This window comes from Humulus lupulus, chromosome 6, assembly GCF_963169125.1.
Source record: "Humulus lupulus chromosome 6, drHumLupu1.1, whole genome shotgun sequence".
Classification (NCBI taxonomy): Eukaryota; Viridiplantae; Streptophyta; class Magnoliopsida; order Rosales; family Cannabaceae; genus Humulus; species Humulus lupulus.
Genome location: NC_084798.1, coordinates 210,458,873 through 210,483,504, shown reverse-complemented (window position 1 = coordinate 210,483,504; position 24,632 = coordinate 210,458,873). Strand labels below are relative to the sequence as shown.

General features: G+C 31.3%; 3 protein-coding genes across 3 annotated transcripts; 1 reads left to right on the top strand and 2 right to left on the bottom strand.

Moving 5' to 3' along the window:
* The first annotated feature begins 7,839 nt into the window (after positions 1 to 7,839).
* LOC133783105 (uncharacterized) lies at positions 7,840 to 11,749 on the top strand. The gene is made up of 6 exons (XM_062222643.1): positions 7,840 to 8,259; positions 9,077 to 9,191; positions 9,506 to 10,174; positions 10,391 to 10,502; positions 11,161 to 11,233; positions 11,322 to 11,749. Exons 1-5 carry the CDS (start codon positions 8,177 to 8,179, stop codon positions 11,184 to 11,186), a joined length of 1,005 nt encoding a protein of 334 aa, XP_062078627.1. The 5' UTR covers positions 7,840 to 8,176; the 3' UTR covers positions 11,187 to 11,233; positions 11,322 to 11,749.
* A 749-nt stretch (positions 11,750 to 12,498) lies between these two features.
* On the bottom strand, positions 12,499 to 19,481 carry LOC133783104 (bifunctional dethiobiotin synthetase/7,8-diamino-pelargonic acid aminotransferase, mitochondrial). The gene is made up of 14 exons (XM_062222642.1): positions 18,671 to 19,481; positions 18,405 to 18,575; positions 18,019 to 18,280; positions 17,843 to 17,923; positions 16,799 to 16,919; positions 16,236 to 16,384; positions 15,858 to 15,952; positions 15,512 to 15,627; positions 15,260 to 15,400; positions 14,563 to 14,696; positions 14,353 to 14,484; positions 13,393 to 13,527; positions 12,914 to 13,026; positions 12,499 to 12,829 (listed from the first exon to the last, which is right to left on the bottom strand). Exons 1-14 carry the CDS (start codon positions 19,414 to 19,416, stop codon positions 12,637 to 12,639), a joined length of 2,589 nt encoding a protein of 862 aa, XP_062078626.1. The 5' UTR covers positions 19,417 to 19,481; the 3' UTR covers positions 12,499 to 12,636.
* A 1,887-nt stretch (positions 19,482 to 21,368) lies between these two features.
* LOC133783106 (histone H4) lies at positions 21,369 to 21,897 on the bottom strand. Its single transcript, XM_062222644.1, has one exon. The coding sequence runs from the start codon at positions 21,832 to 21,834 to the stop codon at positions 21,523 to 21,525; it is 312 nt and encodes a 103-aa protein (XP_062078628.1). The 5' UTR covers positions 21,835 to 21,897; the 3' UTR covers positions 21,369 to 21,522.
* Positions 21,898 to 24,632: the final 2,735 nt, after the last annotated feature.

Genomic DNA, 24,632 nt, shown 5'->3' with positions numbered 1-24,632 from the left:
TTACTTTTGAAAACACAAATTTTTGAAATCTGGTATTTTTTGATGATGTGGCAATGTATTTTTATAAATAAAATTTTGTATGTGATTTTTGTAATTATTTTATATTATATGTATATAATTATAAATATCCCTATTTTATTCGTGTGTATATTATATAAATATATATTTATATTATACAATACATAATACATATTATGTGGTATGACATTTTTATTCATCTATGTTTTAAGTTTAATGTAAAAGGAGTTTTCACTCTACAATTAACTTATGGAATAAAACATATCTATTATTCAATTTTTATTAAATAATTGTAATAGGAATGATTGAGGCAAAATCAAAATTATTGAGTTTAGTAAATTGTAGGTTTATTTAAAAAAAAAATGATTTAATAAACACTCAAGATTTTTCTCAATATTTTTTTAAAATAAAGTCAAATGAGGAAAGCCAAAGTAAATGGGTATTTTATTATATGTAGAATTACATTTATAAAAATAAATAAATAAATTTATATAAACGGTTTGGTGTATGTGCAAAACATTTATGATACACTGTTGCCTAATCACATAACAACATTGTTTCCATATTATACTTATTCAAAGCTAATTACTCCAAAAACTCATCTGAGGTTAACAACTCTACTTTATATTAATTACTAAAAGGTGACTTAAAATTAGTAACATTGAGAATGTGATTGAAGTAATGTGTATTATTATTATTATTATCCAGGGTGAATATCCCTACAAGCTCAAATTTTAATAATTATATATTTTTGGTCCATAAATTGAAGAAAGTAATACTATGAACAGTAAAAAAATAAAAAATCCACAAAGATATCTTATTAATTTTGAACACCTCATCGTATCTAATATTTTAGTGTAATATATAATTTACCAACAACCTCTTATTTCATCCTCTTAGTCAATCTTCATTTTAAAAAATATATGTTTTTTTTCATAGTGGTGTTCGTTGTAGTTACGATATACTTTCTGTAAATTTTCAAAAAATTGTGAATAGTTTACAGTACCGAAAACAAAATTTTTAATATTCTAGTTTACCATAAGTGTTTGAAAAAAATACAAATATGTTTTCGTCACCGCAAACTATTTAGAATTTTTCAAAAATTTGTAGAAAGGATGTTGTAATAACAACAAATACTACCATAAAAAAAACACTCCAGCGTATGTTTTTGGAGACATAAATTGACTAAGAGATTGAAATAAAAAGTTGATCGTAGCACTCCTCGTACAAGTATTTTTAGTAGTACTCATTTATGAATTATATAATGTTAAATTTTGTATATTGTATACTTATTAATTAATTTAGTAAAAAATACCATTGTTGTATAATGGTGTATTTAATAACACTTGTATTACCTATGAGTTGACTTTTGTCTGCCCCTTTTATTGTGATAAATAATTTTTTGACCATATACACTGATGCAACAAAAATAAGTTGAAAATTCATATTCCAAATACAGCATGTCCAAGAGGTGTTAAAGGTCTATTCATGAAAGCACAAAAAGAACCTCTTCCAGTCTCTATAGATCTATAGTTGCTAAGTAGATTTTGTCACAAACAACTCCAACTCATGAATGGGCAGTGGTTCATAGAGATTAGAAAGAACATGATATGATGTATGAATCTCAATTTCCATAGGTGTTTCCACCAACTCTCAGTGCTTTCTCATTAAGAGCCTCTTTGTATCCACTACGCACACTTTATTCCTCATCTTTAGCGTAATGCAATTAGTGTATCTTCGTGCTCCAAGGACTCAATAGGAATGCCCAATCTCCATTTGCCAATCTAAGATCAATCACTTTTAACTCACTAGGAATGAAAGGTGTTAGAATATTTGGTCTACATTAAACATTAGAACACATCAGCAAAGTTACGTTTTTTCTTCTAGTCTTGCCTACTATTTCGCCAAATGAGTGTGCGTTTATTTCTGTTGTTTTTTTATGTTTGATGACAGTTGTAAAATCCTCTATAAATAAGTCTTATTATCTCAGTTGTTTAATAGTGAAAAGAGAACATATTTCATTTGAAAATAGAAAGAGTTATTTCAGAGAGAGAAAGAGAAAGAGCTTGAGAGAGAAACATTTGGTCAAGTGTACTTGGGGTTTTACTTGGGTTCAAGGCATTGTAATCCATCAAGTGTAGAAGTTCTCTAGTGGTGACAAGTTATAATCTCTATTGTTGTTTCATAGTGCGGAGAAAAACATCTCAAAGAGAGTCAAAGAGGATGTAGGGTCAAGTCTAGGCTGAACCTCTATAATTCTTGGTATTGATTTTATTATTTTTCTTGCTGATTTTTCTATTAAATTTCTGCATGTTGTGTCTACTGATTTGTTGATTTTGTATTTGTAGATGAAGCTGGTGTGAGGAAAGTGAATTTTCTAACAAAAGACTTATCAAAGATCTTTAATTTATAAGGTCTCGGAATCCATCTATCTTCCAGCACATCAATATCATTGCAAGAGCCCACTCTCCATCTAGAACCCAACTCCACTACTTCCTTTCCCCACACGAGACTTCTCCAAACATACAATGCGTTAGAAATAACTACTCTCGAGAACCTTCCCAACAAGAGATGTCAGATTCCGGTAAAGTCTCCAAACCTGTTTCCCCTAAAGAGTCTTGTTAAAGAGCTCAAGATCCTTAAAACCAAGCCCACCCTCCTCCTTCGGTCTACAAAGTAATTTCCAAGAACCCTAATGTATTTTCCTTTATCTTTTTCCTCCAAAGAGCCCCACCAAAACCTTGCGGCCATACTACGAAAATATCGAATTAAACTCTTGGGCAACCAAAAAACTCTCATGGTATAACATGGAATAGCTTGAATAAGAAAACAGACTTAATTTCCACCCTTTTAATCTATTCCACACTCTGTTTTTGATGGGTTTAAACAACTCTTTTTTCTTTTCTCTTACAAAATATGGGAGCCCCAAATACTTCTCATAATGTTCCACTCTTTTGACCCCAAACAAATCTGAACATTCTTTCCTTGTAGCCTCATCCATAGTTTTCCCAAAGCACTTTTCAGACTTTGTGAAATTGATAGTTTGTCGAGAGGCCTCTTCATAAATCTCAAGAATCTTCTTATGGCACCACTAGGACTAGATGCAAATTTAAAAAAAAAAAAAAAAAACTAAATGAGTATTATATTTTTCAAACAATTTTGTTGTTATTTCTATAGTTAAACCAAAACTCAATGACTTGTAAGAAATTGCAATTAAATGGGTGGTTAAGACGTTAAAAGTGGTTGATGAATGTGGAATATGATGTTAACGTATTTCCTTCCAAATCCATTAATTTCAATCACCAATAATGTATTATAATGACTAATTAATAGTACCACCAAATAAATTCTTCTTTCATAACACTTTATATACGGTTTTATACTACTGGGTTTATATTTTTTTTAGACTTTGTATTTTTTTGATTATCTGTTTGGACTTTGTATTTAAAAAAAAAAATATTTTTAGACTATATATTTTGTAAAATTGTTTAAATAGATCATCAAACTCAATTTTGATGAAGAAAAAATTGAATATAACAACACAATTTTTAAGCAGAATGATTTTATTTTTGTTCTGAATTGTTAGTTTGGTGAATTATTTGTGATTTCAGTTGAGAAAACTTTGACATAAATCAGGTTTAGGGTTCTATTTGAACCATTTTATAAAACATAAGATCTAAAACGTAATTTGTCAAAACATAATATCCAAATAAATAATAGACAAAACATAACACTAAAAAAATATAAACCTATATTATATTGGTGTACTCTATTATATTCCTTAATATAATATTTTCTTAAATTAATCATTCATATCTCATTGTATGTTCTACCTGCGCAAGATTCCTTTTCACTGTCAAATTAAGTTTTTTTCAAAAATAATATATTAAGAAGATTTGAATAATTTGTTGATTAATCAATACTATATAAATAAAAATATTAAGAGACTTACAAAGATTATCTTTTCTCTCTCGTTTTCTTCTATAAATACAACTTTAGTTTTAATTAAAAAAAAAAAAAAGATGTCATTGTGTGTATTTATGCACTTTAGTTTTAAATTAGAATGTATAAATAAATAAACTATGGTGTTATAATAATGTGAGTTGTACAAGTCCATATAAATAAAATATGTACTAAATTGTTTGAATAAAATAAGTTAAAGACACCAGTCATTACTACTAGTATATTTTATATATTTTTGTACAATAAAAAATGGAGTCTATTTTTTTTTCTTCAATATTTTATTCACTATTTAAAAAAATAAAAAATTAATCCCATGATAAGAAATACATTATTAAAGCACTGAATAATTATTATAAAAGGCATATATTGTCTAGTCATAATATCACACAACCCACGCTCTAATATTTCATGCATTACCTAAATAATGTGTAATAATTGGATTAATAAGTGATTTAAACACTAATCAGATACATATTAAAAATTATATATTTATAACACAATTTTTTTTAATATGTATTTTAATTTTAGCCATTAGACCAACTTGATCTATTAATATTTTTTATTGTGGAAAAATCTGTATGAAGTTTACACACATTAATGTTTTCAGCCTTGTATATATAAAAAAATGACAATTGGTCTATTCTATGATTTAAATATAATGGTTGTGTTTGGTAAATTTTTTGTTTTTAAATTTTTTAAACACAAAAATAAAAATATTATTTTATGTTTGTTTCTTTATTTTTAAAAAATAAAAATATGTTTGGTAACTATTTTTGTTTTTTGTTTTTTGTTTTTTGTTTTTAAAAACAAAAAATAATAAATGCGTTTAATAATTTTAATTTTAATTTTTTGTTTAATAATATGATGTGTTGATTTGAAGAAAAGAAGAAAAAAAAAGTCGAAAACTATTTAAAAAAATTTTGAAAGTGAAAAAATTCTATTTTAAAATTTTAATAAATTCTATTTTAAAATTTTAATAAATTTTAATTAAAATTTTAAAAAATAATAAATAAAAATAGAGTTACTAAACACATTTTATATTTAATTATCAAATTTTTAATTAATTAAATAAAAAAATATTTTTTTTAAGTGTTACCAAACAACACCAATATAATCGACAATGTAAATATGGTGGAGAAATACTATTTTCCAACCATATCATAGCCATTTATTATTTTATTTAATGTTGGAATGAATCTCTAATGGCTAACACTAATGCCCTATTTAATTACTCAAATGGTCCAATATTTTAAGTCCAATTTAGTCAGTTAAATTCTATAATTTAATAGTGGAGAACAAAAAATAAAAAATAAATAAAACCGAAGTCAATAGTTTCTTTGAGTAAGGGGCTATTTACATTTTTAATTATTAAGAAGACTTTAATGTAATTTTATGTACTTTTTAAAGTAATATTAAAAAATTATATAGGTCAGTAACAAAACTTTAAATTTGATTATGAAAATTGCTTACCAACGTAACAAATATGTGACATATCGATATTGGTGTAATTGATCAATATCAGGTCACATACATTTGAATTTAATAAATTTTATGAGGTATCACTAACCAATCATATGGTTTTATCTCATATGATCTTAGATACCTTAAGGTACAGAAATAACAACACTTTTTACATATTTCATTTTGAATAATTCTTATACAGTACTAGTAACAAATTACACACATTAATATATCATTAATTTCAAATATACAATTTAAAATGACATAATCTCACATAAAAGTATTGAAAAATTAAATGTACATATATATTTTTTTATGGTTACTTGGCACAATATTTTTCTTTATATATAATTTAAAAAAATAATATATTATACACTTACTGTACAAAATAAAAAATTTCTATCTCCAAATTATAAGTTTATTCTAATAAGAATTTAATTGGATAATTTAAAAATAGAAGATATATATTTCTGAGCATCCTATTGGTTCTAAATAGGGGTGCTAAGGACCTTCTTATACACTCTCTTTTGCACTGTCATTTTGATTGAGTGACATATATAATTATTTAAATTATGTTTAAATATAGTTACAACTGCACCCTTATCACCACAACAGTTATTTTTTTTATGTGAGAAATACACATTTAAGTACATTTTGAGGAATATATATATATATTATTAAATAGAATTAATTGAGCAATTTTTATATATCATAAAAGCTTAACTTTATATATCCTCTATTTTTAAAATATATATTTATATCATATTCAATTTTATAGATTAACATAATATTTAAATGGAGATTTTTTTTCATGTTATTAACTTAGTTTTATTTTAATATATGCATACTTAAAAGTCACATCTGAGTTTATTAAAATTAATATTTATATGAACTATTAATAATATTATTTTAATTATAATTAAACAAATTTGGTACAACAAAAAAATAAATAAAAAGCATGCGGTTAAAAAATTAACATTAATAAATTTTAAATTGTGTTATTGTTCATTAAATGTATACATATTAATAATAATATCATTAAAAGATATAAATATTTCAAAATGTATCTTAAATGTTTATTTCTCAGATAAAAAAGTAAAATAAGTAGTGTGATAATAAGGGTATAATCGTAATTATATTTAATCATAGTTTAAATGACTACACATGTCCCTCAATTAAAATGAGAGTGTATAATAAGAGGGTTAGCTTAGCATTCCCCTTGTAAATAAACTTTGGATTTATACATTTTTAGATCTTGTATTTTGCCTTATTACTTGATTGAACTTTGTATTTTGACAAATTATTTTTTGGACTATGTGTTTTGTAAAATGATTCAAATATACCCCTAAATCTAATTTTGATGAACAAAAAATTGAATATAACAACACAGTTCTTAGACAGAATGACTGTATTTTTGTTCTGAGTTGTTAGTTTGATGAATTATTTGTGATTTTAGTTCAAAAAACTTTGAACAAAATCGGGTTTAAGGATCTATTTAAACTATTTTAGAAAATACAGGGTCCAAAAAATAATTTTTTAAAACACATAGTCTAAACAGGTAATGAGCTAAAATACAAAGTCTAAACAAGCATAAACCCATAAACTTTTTTAAAAAATAGACCATTCTACAAAACTACATTAAAAAATATAAATGTTTTTTAACTTAGGGAGAGAGTCTAGAGTAAAATACATTTTTTCTTTACTTTATTGGCAGATTACGATTCTGTTTTAGACACATAAATTAATTATAACCCTAACTTTTTTTATGACAAAGTTCATTTCAATGATAGCACAGGAGCTGCAAATTTTTTAGGAAATTTTAGATAGTTTACGGCGTCGAAATATGAGTTTAAAAAATCTATTTTCTACGCATATAAAAAAAAAAAAAAAAAAAAAAGCCTGGAGCAGATTGTTTGAACATAATTTTAATATTATAAATTATCTAAAAAAATTCAAAAATTTACCAAATATGTACTAGGACTACAATAAACTCTATCATAAGATAATACCTTGCTACCTTATTGTAGATTTTCCCAAGGAATTATTACACATTAATTGCACACCATACAAATTACATGAAAACATTTTGTGTGTTGAAGTGTAATTTCAATATATATTAAATTAGAAAGGTTGGATAGAGGGACCCACAATGGACAGTGAGCTGGCAGTGCAGTGCCCAAATACAACAATGAAATCAAAATTGGCAACCCACCAGCCTTTACACAGCCACAACCACCTTCTTTCTTTCTAATCCACTGCACCACCCCAAAATCAATTTACTATTAAATCAACCAATCAAAACCCTCCACGTCACCAGACCAAATTGTACTATGTTCTTAAGTTGAGCCCTGTTACACCAGATTACACTATTATTTGCTTTTCCTTAACCAAAAAACAGAGAGGAAGAAGAAGAAGAAGAAGAATCGCTTATACGTCTCTTTCGTCTCTTCTTCTCTCCCTCTGGTGAAGATTTTTATTTTTCTTTCTCCCTTTTCCTTCTTTGCTTCTCGCTTGGCTCAGAAGGGAAAGAGGGGAGAGAAACACACCAAACCCAACGGAAAGGAAACCCCTTTCGTAAGACTAAGAGCGATCTGCGTATTATTATTATTATTATTGTTATTGTTGCTGTTGTTGTTATATAAGCAAACACGTTTATCAACTGAAAAAGTTTCCGGCTTTTATCTGTTTTTGGTTTCTTTGTGGAGAGATTTTTATTGGGTTTCTGCGGTTTAAGATGTTGGTGGCGAATAGCTTTGATCTATGGCAGAAGGACGCTTTCTTCTCTGCGGCGGAGGAGGTTCAAGAATCTGCCGATATGTAAGATTTTTTTGTTTTTGTTTGAGGGTTTTTGGTTATGTGGGTATGAATTGATTTCACTTTTTAGCTAGTTTTAAGCTTTACATGGACTAAGCTGTAAGATTTCGATGATGGGTTTTCGTTTTTTGTTCATGACGGTTTTCGTCTATGGGGTTTGGAGGAGCTGATTGGTATGGATTTCTGTTTTGGTAGTATTTGAAATTTTGAGTTATTGAACTCGTTTTGGTTCGATTTATATCTATCTATCTATATATGTATATATTATGTATGATATGCTGTAGCTGAGTGTTTTTGAGTTGGTTTTTCTGTAAATTTATTGGGATTAGAAGGTTTTTATTTTGTTATGTGTATATTCATGGTTTTGTTGTGTGTGGAAGGAAGTTGTTTACTTTGTAGTTTATACCATTTCTGATTTTATTCTGTGTAGTGAGTGAGTTTCTTTCGACAGTACTCTTCAAATGGTGACTTTTGCTGCTGTTAATTTTCTTCTTCAACATTTGATACCTGTTTATGACTTAGCGCATCTGTTTACTTTTATTAGTTGCTGAGAAAATGGAGCATTTGGAAGAAGGAATTATACAGTTGTTTTGAACTTGAGTTAATTACAAATCTGAATCTCTTATTATGTGTCATTTTGGGTCTTTTTAATCAATTACGCTTAATTGAGAATGGGAGTTATGTAAGACCATTTTCTTGGCAAGTTTTCTCATTTCTTGCCAATTATCATTCTTGTGGAAGATGTAGAAGTTAAATAATAATTTGAGTTTAAGTAGACATAAATTGTGTGTGTTTTAAAAATATATATGTATATTTTCAGAATGGAATCAGCGTACAGAACATGGGTCAGAGAGAGGAGGGAAAGACCAGAAATGGAGAATCTTGACGAGCTTTGTAGAGAGCTACAAACTGCTTTAGGTACTGCTAAATGGCAGGTGAGTTTGTTTTGTTGTAGCTTATCAGTTATAACTAATTGAAATCTCAATTTTTATGATTAGTACTTTCCACTGGTACTATGTACTATCCCGAGGGAGTAGAAATTAATTACAAATTTGAATGTTATTTCTTTTTGTTTTTTTGTTTGGAAAGTCTGATCAGATATTGAAAAAAGTCTAATTTGAATCTATGTTTCATTTTCTTAATTTGTGAGGTGGATTTTGGTTTTCTTTTCATGCAACTCAAGCTGGAGTTTTTTTTTCCTCTTTATATTTAGTAATTATGTTTATTTTGAACTGTGAATGGTGACCAGTTAGAGGAGTTTGAGAGGGCTGTCAGATTGAGTTACGGACATCGCAGTGACGATCATTCAACAGCTAGACATAGTCAATTTATTGCTGCCATTGAAAGTCAAATTTCCCGTGTGGAAGCAGCTTTAAGAGAATCATATATCGAACAAGGAAAGCAACCTCTTAGATGGGTAAACCTTGATGAAGATGAACGTGATGATTTAGCTGCGTTTCTCTCTGGAACTACCCAAATTGTGCCAAGTGACAGAGATGAATCTCTAGAGCTGAGACCTTCCACTAAGTCTACTCTCTTGGAAAATCAAATTAAGGAAAAAGCTACGAGCCTTGAACCTAATGCCTCTAGCCAAAGAGATACCTTGGATGAAATAGTTTGTGTTAAAGATGAATTGAATTTGAACAAGGATGTCAACTATGCCATTGAACTGGAAAATGTGGGATCAAGGAACGATGTAATTTGCCAAGCAGAAAGAACAGCTAATACAAGAAGAACATGGAGTACACCAAATTTTGGTGCTTTGAAGATTGTAATTGCAGATGACCGTCAAAATGAAAATAATTTGATGTCAGAATATGAGAACACACCTAAAGAAAAGGGATCTAAGCTTGTTTTCTGGAAGAAAAAGTCTGCAGAACTTTCCCAGGCAAATGGAGCAGTTAATTTGTTGAACCAGGTAATCCTTATGTTATTGAATTATCTATATTATGTTACTGTTTTAAAAAGATAAAAGGGCCTTAAAATAAAATTATATTCTCTTTGGGTGGTTGTGTGTGTGGTGGGAGGGAAGAAAAGGACATCACTTGCTCTTTCTTTCCTTATTTTCCTCGATTGAGTGAGGGGTGTTATCTCCTTTCGCTAGGAAGCTTACTTGTTTATGTGTGTTCTGCAGCTTTTTGGTTGGGTTAGTGGGTCTCAGAGGCCATTGCAGAATTCACCTCGCTTACATTATGGTCGTTCTGTTCAAGTAACACTTGTGCTAATGCTGACTATCTTTTTGATTGGTGAGCTCTTGATTTCCTTAAACATTATCAATCTTACCAGTGGTACTGCATGCTAAAAACTGAGTTGTTTGATGTTAGCCTTGAGATTGTTTTAGTTGCTCCAAATTCTTACCTTATGGTATTTCCTTTGAATTTGCGAAAACTCGAAGAAGAAGAAGAAAAATAGTGGGACATTGTTGCAATGTCTTAACATTTTTTTGCCATTTTGAGAATAAAGCATTCATGCATGTAGCTGTGTTTATAATTAGGATTTAGGAGTCTATACATGCTTATTATTGTTAGTGGCCAATTTCGTACAAGTGAATCATTGATCTCATTCGAATTTTCTTGTAAGATCTGATCAAGAGGAAAAAAAACTCATTTTCTTATTGACTTCTTCAAGGGAAAATTTGATTGCTCATATTTGTATGCCATCTGATCTTGACATTATTATGATGAAAGAATAGCAACCGGTCTAAAGTCGGTGAAAATGCAAACCTCTTTAATGTCTAAAAAGTTTTAGTTATAATTCAGTACTATGTGGCAAGTAACTAGCAAGACTTTTATTGACTTATTTTTAATTTAAGAGGAGAAAGGTTTGATATCTGTTAAAATACATATGTTACTTGAACAAACTTTTTTTCCCTTTTGCTAATCAAGAGTTGTTGCCTCTTTGCAGTACCATTTCTGCTTTATTCAAATTGAAATGAAGCTGTACTTTTGCTGCATCTGGAATCAGATAGAGATGTCTGGTAGGTTTATTGCCTTAATGGCTTTTCATAATCAGATCCCATTTATCCAATCTTATATGATATTTGCCATGTGCCTGATTATGTTCAGGTATTCGGAATGGGAATGGCCTAAAGACGAGGACAATCGTTGTCACCTTAAAAACATTCGGGCTGTTCCAGGGGGGGCTCTCGGGTGAGGCTGCTACAAACTTTCTCCCAGAAGTTCTACTAGTGAGAAAGGCAACAGGACTAAGATATGATCTATTACAGATTTCTTGGTGCCACAAAAGTGTAAATGTTACTTTTCTCATATAAATATATATAGTTTTCATTTGAAGAAGAATGTTTTCCAAGTATAAGTATAGGTAGCATATCATATTTGGATTAAGGTGTGAACTTAAAAAACATGTAATACTATTTGTGAATGAGGAGCCAAATGGCCTCAAGATCAGATGTACCATACGATCACACATGCAACCTTTTTCGTTTGTAGTTTGTCTACTTTAATCAACATCATAATTCCTTTAACAATCTTCACTCTTGTGTATCCTAAAATAAATATTAACTATCTTTAATTTCAACATAGAGTTAGTCTAGTCAACATTAATGTCCTTTAGTTCATTTTATCAAAGCAGCCACATGAAGAAAAGTTTTCTACATATAGTTTCATTTATTTCTAATAGTTGATTATGGGAAAACTTCGGTTTCGATTTATTTTCAAATAAGGAACAACGCCTTTATTTACTTATTTCTTTCTCTTATTTTATTTTTAGTATGTATTTTTTTTATAAAAAATCAGACTTTCTGAAGCCATGTAGCATGAAAGTAAAAAAAAAAAAAAAAAAAAGTTGCTGGTCTAGTTTTAGTGAGTTAATCGCTTGGAGCAATTCAAATACTGATTTTCATCATTAGAGATGACACTTCTACAGACTCCAATAACAACAGAATCCAGCAAGAATGATGAAAATGAGGAAGACTGGATCAGTACAATACCTCTCCATTTGTTAGATTATAGCATTTCATTTTCCCTTGAAGAACTACTTGATGATTCATATTCACTGCATATTTGACATTTTATTAGGACTTAGCGGTCATTAATGTATGTTATATTTCTTTTATCAATGAATTTTATTTTTTTTACTATTTAAAATTAACACTATTAAAAATTATATATTATTTCATTCTAAACAAAAATGCATGTGAAGACAATTAATAATAATAATAATAACAACAAAGATAATAATATGATAATCTAATTTATAAAAATAAAAAAAATATATGAATCATTGTAGAATTAAGTTTGATTTTGTTAATTTTTTTGAATTAATAATAATAATAATAAAAGAAAAGAAACAAAAGAGTAAAAAATGACCTTGGTAGTAAATAATAACTCTTACAGTATTATATTTTATCGATGTTTTACATTAAAATTTTGTTGACTGATTTTTGCTAAATTCATCAAGTCTTCTGTAAAGCTTCAAGAGTACTTGGGCGCAGATCTGAGGGGAAGTACAGGGTCCACACATGAGATATAAGACATTACCCAAAGGCCTCATGTAGAGGCCATCTTCTTCCCTGAGTTTCTTAAGAAGAGATCTTGCATAAAGGGATGCATACCTACACAGAGTCAAAGACCGCAAAATATTAAAATCAAACCTTTTTCAATGAAGAAAAAGGCCACCATTGCTACTAGTGACATACCCGGCATTAGAACCTTCTGCTCGGAGTTCCAAGGCGAAAATGGTTCCCAATGCAACCACTCTCTGAACCGCAGGATGTGATGAAAGCTTATATACTAGCTCTTCATCCCACATCTACAAACATTAACGACAAAATAAATATAGAGGGCCTGGGAGGACTGAGTACATGGTGTTAAATACATAAATCATGTTTCGTTAAACATCATTAGCAACACATGTACAAGCCCCTCCATTTTTCGGACTCTTGGCATTTTGTTCCATCACTTGAAGCTAACCACTAGAGTCTGAAAAGACACTATAGGAGCAATGCCACCCACATTTACTCCTTACAATAGAACAGTATATAACACTTGGCAGCTAAGCTCTTGCCTCTTGGAGGCCTAATCAAATGATTGGGTGACGTGCATACTTATAATTAAGTCGAGAATTTAAGCAAAGAAGAACATGCATAGTAATACTGAGAACAAAGTTTTTCCCTACCTCCTTGAGCGAACTTCCTTCAGAATTTAAATTTTTGTTTGTCTGAGGATCTTTAAACCATTTTATGGCTTTGGTAGCTGCTGTACATCCAATAGCATGTGCTGAATACGAGTGCCCATGCAAAAGGGCCGTCAGCTGAAAGAATACAAGAAAGGATCATAAAAGTATTTTAGTGAATCTAATAACGTTAAATGCTTTCACCAATAAACCATTGTTGTCAAGAACCAACACAAATTCATGATCTACCAGTAAAATGTGTCTCTTTCTTTCAAAACTTTAGGCAGACATTGATAAGATTCTTAAAATTAACAATTGGAAGTTTCAAACAGTGTATCTTCTGACAGTAAATCAGTAATGGATTTTTCTCCCTCAGTTAGAGAAGATTCATTTGCAAGGAAAAAGTCTATTTCCACCACTTAATACAGGAAAAATTACATTATTTTCCACGGGACAAGTCTAAAAACATTGAAATGTACACATTCCGTCACTCCAAAAACTCAAACAGCAAAATAAATTACTTTTAAACGACATTGAGTGTTTCATATCTCTTCTAGAGATTATATAGTCAGCTACTTCATTGCAAAATTGTGCTTTATATTGCATAGTACATTAGAAATTAGGTACTCAAATCATATCTTATATCATTTTGAAGCTTGAATGAGTGCACTCAAGATACCAACTTCAATGCTATTGACAAACAAAGTACCAATGCCATCAAGAATAATCTAAGAATATCAGCATGCATATCAACTGTGTAAAGATCTGTTGAAATAAGATTCCATTTTTAAGAAGAGAAAAGAAAGAAAAAAAAAAAAAGAAGAAGAAATTTTGTTGCCAACCAACCCTATCAGTTTTCATTTAAGTTGATGAAGAGAGTAGAGAATTCAATCAGACAGTATAATAATAAAAAAAATAGCAATGATGAGTAACTTGAAATAAGTCATCTCTGCTACAAATTACCTTAGAGTCACCAATGAATGACTCAAATACGGATTTTGTAGCCAATGTAGCAGCTAAGGGTATAATTCCACCTGTCATAAGCTTTGCATAGCAGGCTATATCCGGTACACAAGAAAGTAATTTTGTTGCAGTCTGTCAAGAGAATAACTTGTAAATATTCCAAGAAAATGGCAAATTAATAAAAAATGGAAACAATTCAGATAAACTAACCTCTGTACCCAGACGCCAGAAGCCAGTAAAAACCTCATCAAAGATAATGGGAATATTTTTACTTCGACATACATTAACAAGAACCCGCTGGAAAAGTGGATCAACTAAATGCATTCCTCCAGCGCCTTGTATAACTATGACATTTTAGATAAAGAATAACAATTCAAATGAGAGCAGTCACAGAATTAAAATAATGAAAATTATGTTTGTGCTCATGCAATCTGGAGTACCAAATGCCAAACACATGCAGGTGAGACTGAATTGACTAACCATTCCGAGGCACCAATAGGGAACATATTTCAGCATAAAAAGTTCAAGATAGGAATTAAGAAACCATAGAGTTCTAAATAAGAATCAGAAGAAAATACTGAAGGTTAAACATGGAGTTAAAAAAAATCAGCAGAAGATACAGAAGATTTAACATGGACTATTACAAAATAATCAGAAGAACCAAAGAGAACTAAGAAATGATGATCCCAGATGGCACAGAAACATACACTTCCCTCGGTTACCAAATGAGCAACAGGTAACATAGAAGGGTTCTAACGCAGTTGACAGCTCTAACATAGGAACTCAAAATTTACTCTTACATTAATGCATATCAAAAGTTAGTTCCAATTCTTTACAGCACGACCTCCAAAATAAAGTATACCAAATGTAACAAAACAGAAAATTAATTTCTAACGAACTTTCTTGCCTGGTTCCATGATCAAAGCTCCAATAGAACGTTTTGATTCAGGATATCGTGCTAATTCAATAGCTATATATGATGAATAAATTTCTGCCAAATTTGACTTGTCCCTGCTTGTATCAAAAACTTCATTGCGTGAACCGAAGGCTGTAAAAGTATCAATTTATGTGAGAATAATACCCCAGAGTAAATAGCACATGAGAGAGGGAGAGAGAGGGAGGGAGAGAGAGAGAGAGAGAGAGAGAGAGAGAGACTCACTTATGGTAGCATATTTTAACTTGTTGGACTGTATCCCTTCAGGTAAGGAAAGATTCCATGTATTGTTGCTCAAAAAGACTGTAGGGGGGCTCAGAAAAAGTCCTCTTCCGGTGTACCTGTTGTGAAAGATCATAAATCTACATATAACAAGATTCAGTGGGCATAAGAGCTTTCTTCTTTGCTAGCTTCTTCCGTGGAAAACATTTCAATACATATTTTTAACTGAAATGACAGTATTGCATGAAATCATTAACAAGATTCAGATGCACGGACAAGTTCATTATTGAAACGCATAATGAACTTGTGTGGAAATTTTCCACACAAGCTTCTCTGACATATTTATTACCATGGTTGTTGTAGGAAGCCTGTATAAGATGATGGCGCTTGTGCTTCCATAGCACCCAAAGTATCACCATGATAAGACCCTGCAAGAGCTAGGACCTGATAAAATAAATCCAAACAGTCAGATAATTTGAAAAACCTCCCACCAAAATTTAAAAATGCACAAAATGTGCTTTGTTACAGATAAACTGAGAATGTGACAAAATGGTAACATTAATTTTAGCTACCTAGCTTTATAGGACATCATTACTGCCATAAAAGAGTCTGCTGAATGGTTGTGTTATAGAAGTCAAACAATGTCTCATTAAAAAAGACCAACATGACATAGTTCATTCAACCAGTCAGCTGACAGAGATAGGTCACAAGGATTAAATGTACTCACCATGAGCTGAGTACAACTTTCAGCTGAGTTATCATTTACAGAATTAGAAAGTCCTCCATGATCATATAAGAATTTACGAAAGGCCATCTTAATGGCAATTTCAATTGCTGTGGATCCATTGTCTGAATAATATGTTCGAGAAGCCCAACCTGCATTATAAATGCCCATAAACAGTTAAAACAAATATAAAGCAAACGTAAACAGGAAAAGGAAAAGAAAGAAGAGAACAAAAGAAAATAAATCACAACTAGCTATTTTATTATGTTCCACTGTCCACATTATCAACTTGAGACCTACCAATGATTATACATTTGTTTTGATCCAAAATATTGCAGTAAACAAAAATAAGTTAAACACTACCCAAATTTCCCAATCACACAATATGCCGTAGAAATATAAAGTTATTGTGCAGTTCAAAGAAATTCCTGAGGATTTTGGGGGAGGCACAAGGGAGGCTTGGAGAACCTTATGCAACCTTAATTACATAAATAAATTTTAAAAAAATTATACGGTTAGGCAAGGAGCTCAATTTTTATTTTTTAAAAATGGAAGTATTTGCCCACCTTTTCCAACACCTTCAAGCAAAAGTTCAGCACATTCTAAGGCTGGCTCATAAACGTTCTCCGGAAACATTACATGCCCAAATCTTGCAGCAGCATAACCCATATCTCTTGCGAGCTCAGTCTGAAACCACCTAAAAAAAAACCACATTAAAGAAAAACTTCAGACATCCTATCTCATTGAGAAATAATAAAAGTAACAATGGTGTCTACTCTATGCTGTCATGCAGCACGATCAACTAACAACTGAATAAGTATGCTCATATACACTCAGTCTCGCGCGTAGGACAGTCTTACTGATGTAGAAAATGAACATAATAATTTAAGAACTGTTATTAATTTATTAATTAATATTAGGATTTATTTAATTGTGAATAACTAGAACATATTATCGATGTATATAATTGCTAGTTTAGTTTATTTTCCTATCTATAAATAGCCCAACAGTGCTTTTGAGCAGGGGGGAGCAAGGCCCCACTTAAATTTTTTATTAATAATTTACAAGTAAATTTTAGTTAAAAATTATGTTTTTTCCCCATAAAAATTCAAATTTTTCAACAATATTTTATAATTATTTTTATTCTGCCTATTATAATTTATATTTCCTAGTTTTCCCCTACTACAAAGAGGAATTTGCTCTGCCACTGTTTTTGACACTAGTAAAAAATGAATGAATTGCTGAATTCTTCCTCTCTTGATTCTCTTTAAATGTTCACCTTCTCGGTTATTATTCTATTTCTCTCTAAAAGTTCTATTTTATTTTCTGTCTTAATTCTCTCTCTAAATCTAAAATAACCCTGTTCTTCTAGAAATGTTTACCACTTATTCTGAACAGAACGCACCATACACGGTTATACAATCAAACTGAGAACTAATAATGATCTATGAATTTGCATTGCAGATAGTTGAAATTTAAAAAAAGAAAAGAAAAGCAGTATAGCTAAGGCATTGGCAAATTGGTCACCTCAGGCAATCAATCAAACACATAAAGGAAAAAAAATACAATTGCAGATACTAACAAACAAAACAGATATTCAGAAAGATGACCTGTAACGTTGAGTCAGGTCCTTGAGTCCACCAACTAGCACAAGCGTCAAATTGCTGAGTCATGACACCATTGTTTTGAGCCTATAGGTTAATTTGATAGCAAAAAGTGAGCAATGCATACCAGTCAATTACAGAGCAAGTTTCCATAAAAACACAGAAAGTAAGTTGTTACAAACCTTGAAAACTGCAAAGTTCTCACCACAACGCGAATCAATAACTGTGACATCTTCTTCTAACATTAGACCGTGCTGAGTAAATGGCCACCAGAATACATCCATGGCCTTCTTTGGCATTTCTTGTAATCTCTTAATTCGTTCTGATTGTGCGGATAGCATTGTTTTCACAAGCGAATCAAACACCCCACGCGCACCTTCAAACCATTCCATAAGATCATTCGATAAATCTTGGGGAATAGATGGAAGCACAAGAACAGGCACACTAAAACAAACAAATGCTTATTAATAACAAAAACATTGAATCAAAGATACTGTAACAGAAAGAAACAAGCGTTAACTGCATCCAACAGAAAAAAAGAAAAGAAACGAGCCCGTTTCAAAATTACCTTTGTCGAAGATATGATCCTAAAGGCACCTCATTTTCAAGACCATGGTCTTCAATAACAACGGCAACAACATCATAACCACGGAGTTTTAAGCTCTCATAAGCTGAAATAGTTCCAGAGATACCACCCAGGCGGCCATCTCCAACAAGAATTGCAGGTAGACGAAAAGGTCTGCGAGTAAAGGAAACGAATTTTGCAAAATGTATGATGTTTGAATCAAAAAGAAAAAAGAAAATTTCCCAGAAACGGAAGTAGAAAAAAGGCACCTGTACAAGTCACACTGAAGAGTCCCAGAAGGCCCTGGACTCGCAATCCCACCAGCAGTCTCAACAACACAAAAAGCATTCATCTTTTCCTCCGGAAACCCACAAGTCAAACCACTCTCCAAACGCCTCCGCAACAATCCAAGCACATTCGAGTCCTCCACCATCCCGTTCTCCCTCTCGACCGCCAAATGCGGCGAAACCGCGTCCCTCCACGCGAACATCGTCTCACAGATCAACTCCGAATGCTCACGGTCTTCCTCCCCAGCGATTCTGCATTCTCTGAAGGATTCCAAATCAAACATCCCACCACCATCTCCACCTACCGTGGCTACTCCGCCAGGCAATGCAGCCGCAACGGAGGGTCTGGAAGCCTTGAGAACACGATCACTGGCGAGAATAGAGCGGGAGAGGCTTTGGCGGGCGGAGATAGCGGAGAGCTTGGAGAAGACGAAGCGAGAGTCGGAATCAGAGGGAAAGCCAGTCTGGACGGGCTTAAGGTAGAGGAAACGCTTGCGAATGAGTGATTGTGAGGAAGAGAGGAGGAAGGAGGCGGCGATTCCGGAGGAGACGAGGGTTTTGCCGAGGGAGGTGTTGGAGGACCAGATGAAGTAGGTGGGGTAGGAAAGAGGTAGGTCAAGGGGTTCGGCAATGGAGGAAGAGGAGAAAGGTTTGGATAGACGACGGAGCAGGATGACGTGGCGGTGGCGGTGACGGTGGCGGAGGAGGGAGGTGAGAAGAGGGAGCATGGTGGTCGTGGTGGCGGAGGGGAGAGAGAATTTGAAATGGGTTTAGATATAGAGAGAGAGGGTAAAGGGTTTAAGGTTGGAGGGAAATGAGTCATATTATGAGTTAGGTCCGAGTTAGTTGGGAGCAGTAATAACCCGGGTCCACATTTTATCTTGTTAGGCTTCCGAACCTTATTTTATTGGGAATTTATTTATTTTGCTATCATATATTTTTGCAATGAATGATTTTAGTACTTTTTATTTTAAATAATCTTCCTATATTTTAAAATTATACATATTTAATATTCTATACTTATATTTGATAGATAAAATTTTATCAATATTATCAAATTATCATTAGTTATATGTAATTAAGTAATTAAATTTAAATTTGGAACTTACATAATTGATTAAATTGATAAAATTTTATTAATTAAATTTAAGTTTAGGTACTAAATATATACGATTTTAAAATACAGGGTACCAAATATGTACGATTTTAAAATACTGGATACTAAATAAATATTATTATAAACACATGGTATTAAAATGATACTTTGCAAAAACACAAGGTACCAGATGGTTACCTACTTTATTTTATTTTGTATTATTTAGGTAACAAACTTAATAAATAAATGTATATTACATAAATTATTTAAAATGATGCTTTTAATGATTACTGTCATGGTTACTTTAATATTAATTATTAGATTAAGATCAACAGTGCATTTATATAGTTGTTAATTAATATTTCTAAAAATAAATTTTAATTTTTTTAAATTTTTAGAAGGGTTACCTAATAAAAAAATGTGTTTTTATTATAAAAATATAATAATGTAAACTTTTCATTTTTCACATGCACGTCAATTTTTACCTATTTGTATAAAAAAACAACATTAATTATGACAAAAAATAATAATAAAATTCAAAATTAATGTATAAAAAAAGTATTTACCTATTTGTAGCTTATTATACTAAATTACTATGTTTTCACATCATTATAATTGTTAGTACCAATTGAAGAGCCTTCTGTATATATTATGTTTAAAATTGTACGTTTAGCATTTTAAAAATCTCATTATTATGTGTTTGGACAAATTATTATTTGTATTTTGAGATTTGTAGAACATGACATCATCTTTTTTTATGAAATTTGTTACCACTCAATAATAAACTTTACTTAACTAATTAATAAAAAATTTGATGTTTTCTCATTGACATAATATGTGAAAAAATTGAGAATCACTTTAACCTAAGATAAGGTTCAACCAAATAAAATGTATAGTACGATATAACTACACAATAAAAATAATTATAATTTCCTTCATTGCGTTTTCATATTTTTAATATAGTACATATAGCAAATCGAAAAAAGCTATACACCAAATTAAGACACAAATTCGACGATTAAGAATTTAAGATCTAATTGTAATAAATATATCTCCTTTTTTCTTCGTCAACACTACATAAATTTCAGTTTTAACACTTTTGTTCTTTTAGGGTAAGAATAACACTTTCGAACAAGGCTTTTTTGGCGCATAATTAATACAATATTAATCGTTCATATTGTCCAAATAACTTGGGTACTGATTGGTTTAAATTTAAAATATTAGTTTTAAGATTTTATTGCTTTATTTTTAAATTAGCCATATGATGACCTTATTCCAATTCATAACATTTTTAAAATGTGAAACTATTGAATTGAATTAAAAAAGAATCGATAGTTTGAAACCCCAAATTTCCGAGTTTGGAAAAAACAAGAAGCAAGAGCACGAACACTAGTTAGAACAACTTCTTCAGCACTCATAGAGAAAATTTTAATCTCTAATTAGTGGGCAAAATTAAATAAACCATTTTTAATTAGCGAATTGAAATTTGCAATATCAATTCAAGAACAAGACAAAACAGAGGAGAAAGGTATTGTTTTGGTTGACCAGTTCTAGCAATTGTATAATGAAAATTCAAGATTGAAATTAGATAATACTTCAAAAAGCTTCATTCATATTGCAAATTACACTAGAACAACAATAATCTAATCACAATGTAGAAACGTATCAAATCTAGTACCCCCAATTCGAAACCTAATAAACCCTAACCTAACCACAGAGGATTAAAAAGATTGATTCATCAGCCTCCGAATCCGTACAGAGTCCGGCCTTGCCTCTTGAGGGCGTAGACAACGTCCATGGCGGTGACGGTCTTCCGGCGAGCGTGCTCGGTGTAAGTGACGGCGTCACGGATGACGTTCTCGAGGAAGATCTTGAGGACGCCGCGGGTCTCCTCGTAGATGAGGCCGCTGATACGCTTGACGCCACCACGCCTGGCCAGACGGCGGATCGCCGGCTTGGTGATCCCCTGGATGTTGTCCCTCAGAACCTTACGGTGCCTCTTGGCTCCTCCCTTTCCCAAACCCTTTCCTCCTTTGCCTCTGCCCGACATTTTTGGTTCCTTTCCTTGTTTGAAAGATTTCTGGTTCTGGTTCTTCTCTCGAGTGGTGAGTTTGTTGATATTCGAAATGAGGTTTGGGAGATATTTATAGAAAAGTAGATGTGTGATTATAACCGTTGGATTAGATTGCGATCCGCGTATGGAGTTAGTTTGGCTTATTAACCGTTGGATTAGATTGCGATCCGTGTATGGAGTGAGTTTGCCTTATTAACCGTTGGATTAGCTTTACTTGAATTTGATTGGTGGTTTTATCTTTCTGGGTCTTCTTTCTTTTGTCAATCTTAGTTTGTAAGTGTTCTAAATAGATATATGTTGAGAAAGAATTATATTCAGTCTTAATACATACTATTATTACTTGTTGGTGAGTTCTTAAATTTAATATTTTACTCCTAAGTTTATTTTAGTATTTTTTAAATAAATAATTAAGATAATTAAAAGATATATATTTGAATATAAAATAATAAAGATAAACAATTAAACAAAATAAATAAAAATCACGGTATATTTATAATTATGATCAAAAGATATAGTTGATTTCTTAAAAAAAATTAACATGTTTCAAATTTAAATTATAAAAAGGGAAATTCACAAAAAATAGCTAAGGTTTTAAAAATATATATTAAAATTACGGAATCTTTAAAAATTTACAAAAATACAGAGTGGCATAATCGTAAATACGAAATTTTTTTTTTTTTTTTTGTAAACAGAGTTAACAAATTTATAACAATATACGTTTTTGGTAACCAAAGTTTACAAATTTGTAATTAAAATTTACGGATTTGTTCGATAACACTTAAAAAAATAATTTTTTATTTAATTAATTAAAAATTTGACAATTAAACATAAAATGTTTTTGGTAACTCTATTTTATTTTGAAAATATAATTTTTTCACTTTCAATTTTTTTAAACCGTTTTAGACTTTTCCTTTCTTTTTTTTTCTTTTTTTCTGTAAATCAACACCTTATATTGTTAAACAAAAAATAAAAATAAAAGTTATCAAACGCGTTTATTATTTTTTTATTTTAAAAATAAAAAACAAAAATAGTTATCAAACATATTTTTATTTTTTAAAAATAAAGAAACAAAAATAAAATAATATTCCCATTTTTGTGTTTAAAAAATTCAAAAACAAAAATTTTACCAAACGCAGCCTAAAAGTTTGTAAACAACAATTACAGACTAAATAGAAAATTGTAACAAACGATTAAAAAACCGTAACAAACTATTATCTGTATTTTGAATTTTTTGTAAAATTTCGTATTTTTTATTTTATTTTTTAAAATTTACAGTATTATGCATAATTTTTCCTTATAAATATGTATTGCGGGATGATGCCCGGACATAGTAGGATGTAGTATCCCAGACACGAGACACAGCTGTGATGGATTGGAAAAAATTTAGGCAGCTGTTCTATATTATTGTGATGCAGTCAAGACTGCTAAGATGAATGAGTTTCTAAATCTCGTTCAAGGAAATGCAACAGTAACCGAGTATATTAAGAGATTTGATGTGTTGGCCAAGTTCACTGTTGACATGGTACCCATAGATGCACCTCGAAAGAAAAAGTTTATTCAGGCGTTGAATCTCGGAATAGCTCAGGGCATTAGAGTTGCCCCAGTGCATGAAATCTCTACCTACGCTCAGGTGGTAGGGAAGGCTCTTGCTGTTGATAGTGCAAGAAATCAGATTAGGCAGGAGAGTGTTGGAGAGCATGGAACTCAAGCAGTGATGCCTCCATTTATTGGACCAAGTAAGAAGAAGGAGTGGAGGACTCGTCTAGTATGTGCTCGGTGCACGAGGCGTCATCTGGGAGAATGCCGAGCAAGGGCATGTTTCTTATGTGATATGGTTGGGCATTTCAAGAAGGATTGCCCAAGGCTAAGAAAGGATGAGCAAAAGGGGATGGACAGCTCGACTGTAGCTCGAGTGTTCGTTCCGATGCAGTTAAAGACTGAGACTGAGACTGAGACTAGTTCCTCAGGGATGGCAGGTCAGCTTTCTAGTTTGATTTTTGTATTGTGCTGACTGGTTTTGGTGCCATGTTGTTTCTTTGTTTGTTGCATATAAAGAAGCATAAAGACGATATACAGATTACATGTTTATGTTATGATGGGAATGCAATATTGTATTGGTCATTCAAGAGATGAATTAGGTTATGATAAAAATGACTCACCAGTGATTTTGATAAAGTTGGTTATGACTGGCTTCGGTATGATTCAGAATATGGATTGGTTAAGTGAGTATGGGGCAATGCTAAATTGCAAGGAAATGATAGTAAACCTTGGGTTTGAGAGTGGGAAACCCTTGTGGTAGCTGGCACTGTGCATGGACTTCCTATGCTTATGACATCTATACTGAGAGCTAGAGATTTATTGCAGGGAGATGCATAGAATTCTTAGCTAGTGTGGTGGATACCACTTAGATTGTGCCAGTGGGATCAGGACAGACTGGATTATTCTGTGATTTTCTTGATGTGCTTCCAGGGGATTTGCCAGGATTACCTTTATATGAAGAGATAGAATGGTGATTGGATTGGTGCCAATAATGGATTCAGATCTAGGGCACTGTTTTAAACGACTTCATCAAAGTTGTGAGACTTAAAGGCTCAGTTATTGGATAAGGTGGTATTCTCTAAGGTGGATCTTTGATCTGGTTAGTACCAGCTGAAGATTAGGGAGAAGGATATACAAAAGACTGACTATTGTATCAGATAAGGGCACTGGGAGTGTTGAGTATATTTTGAGGATTTGGTTAATGCCAAGATTGTTTTGATGAATCAGATTAACCG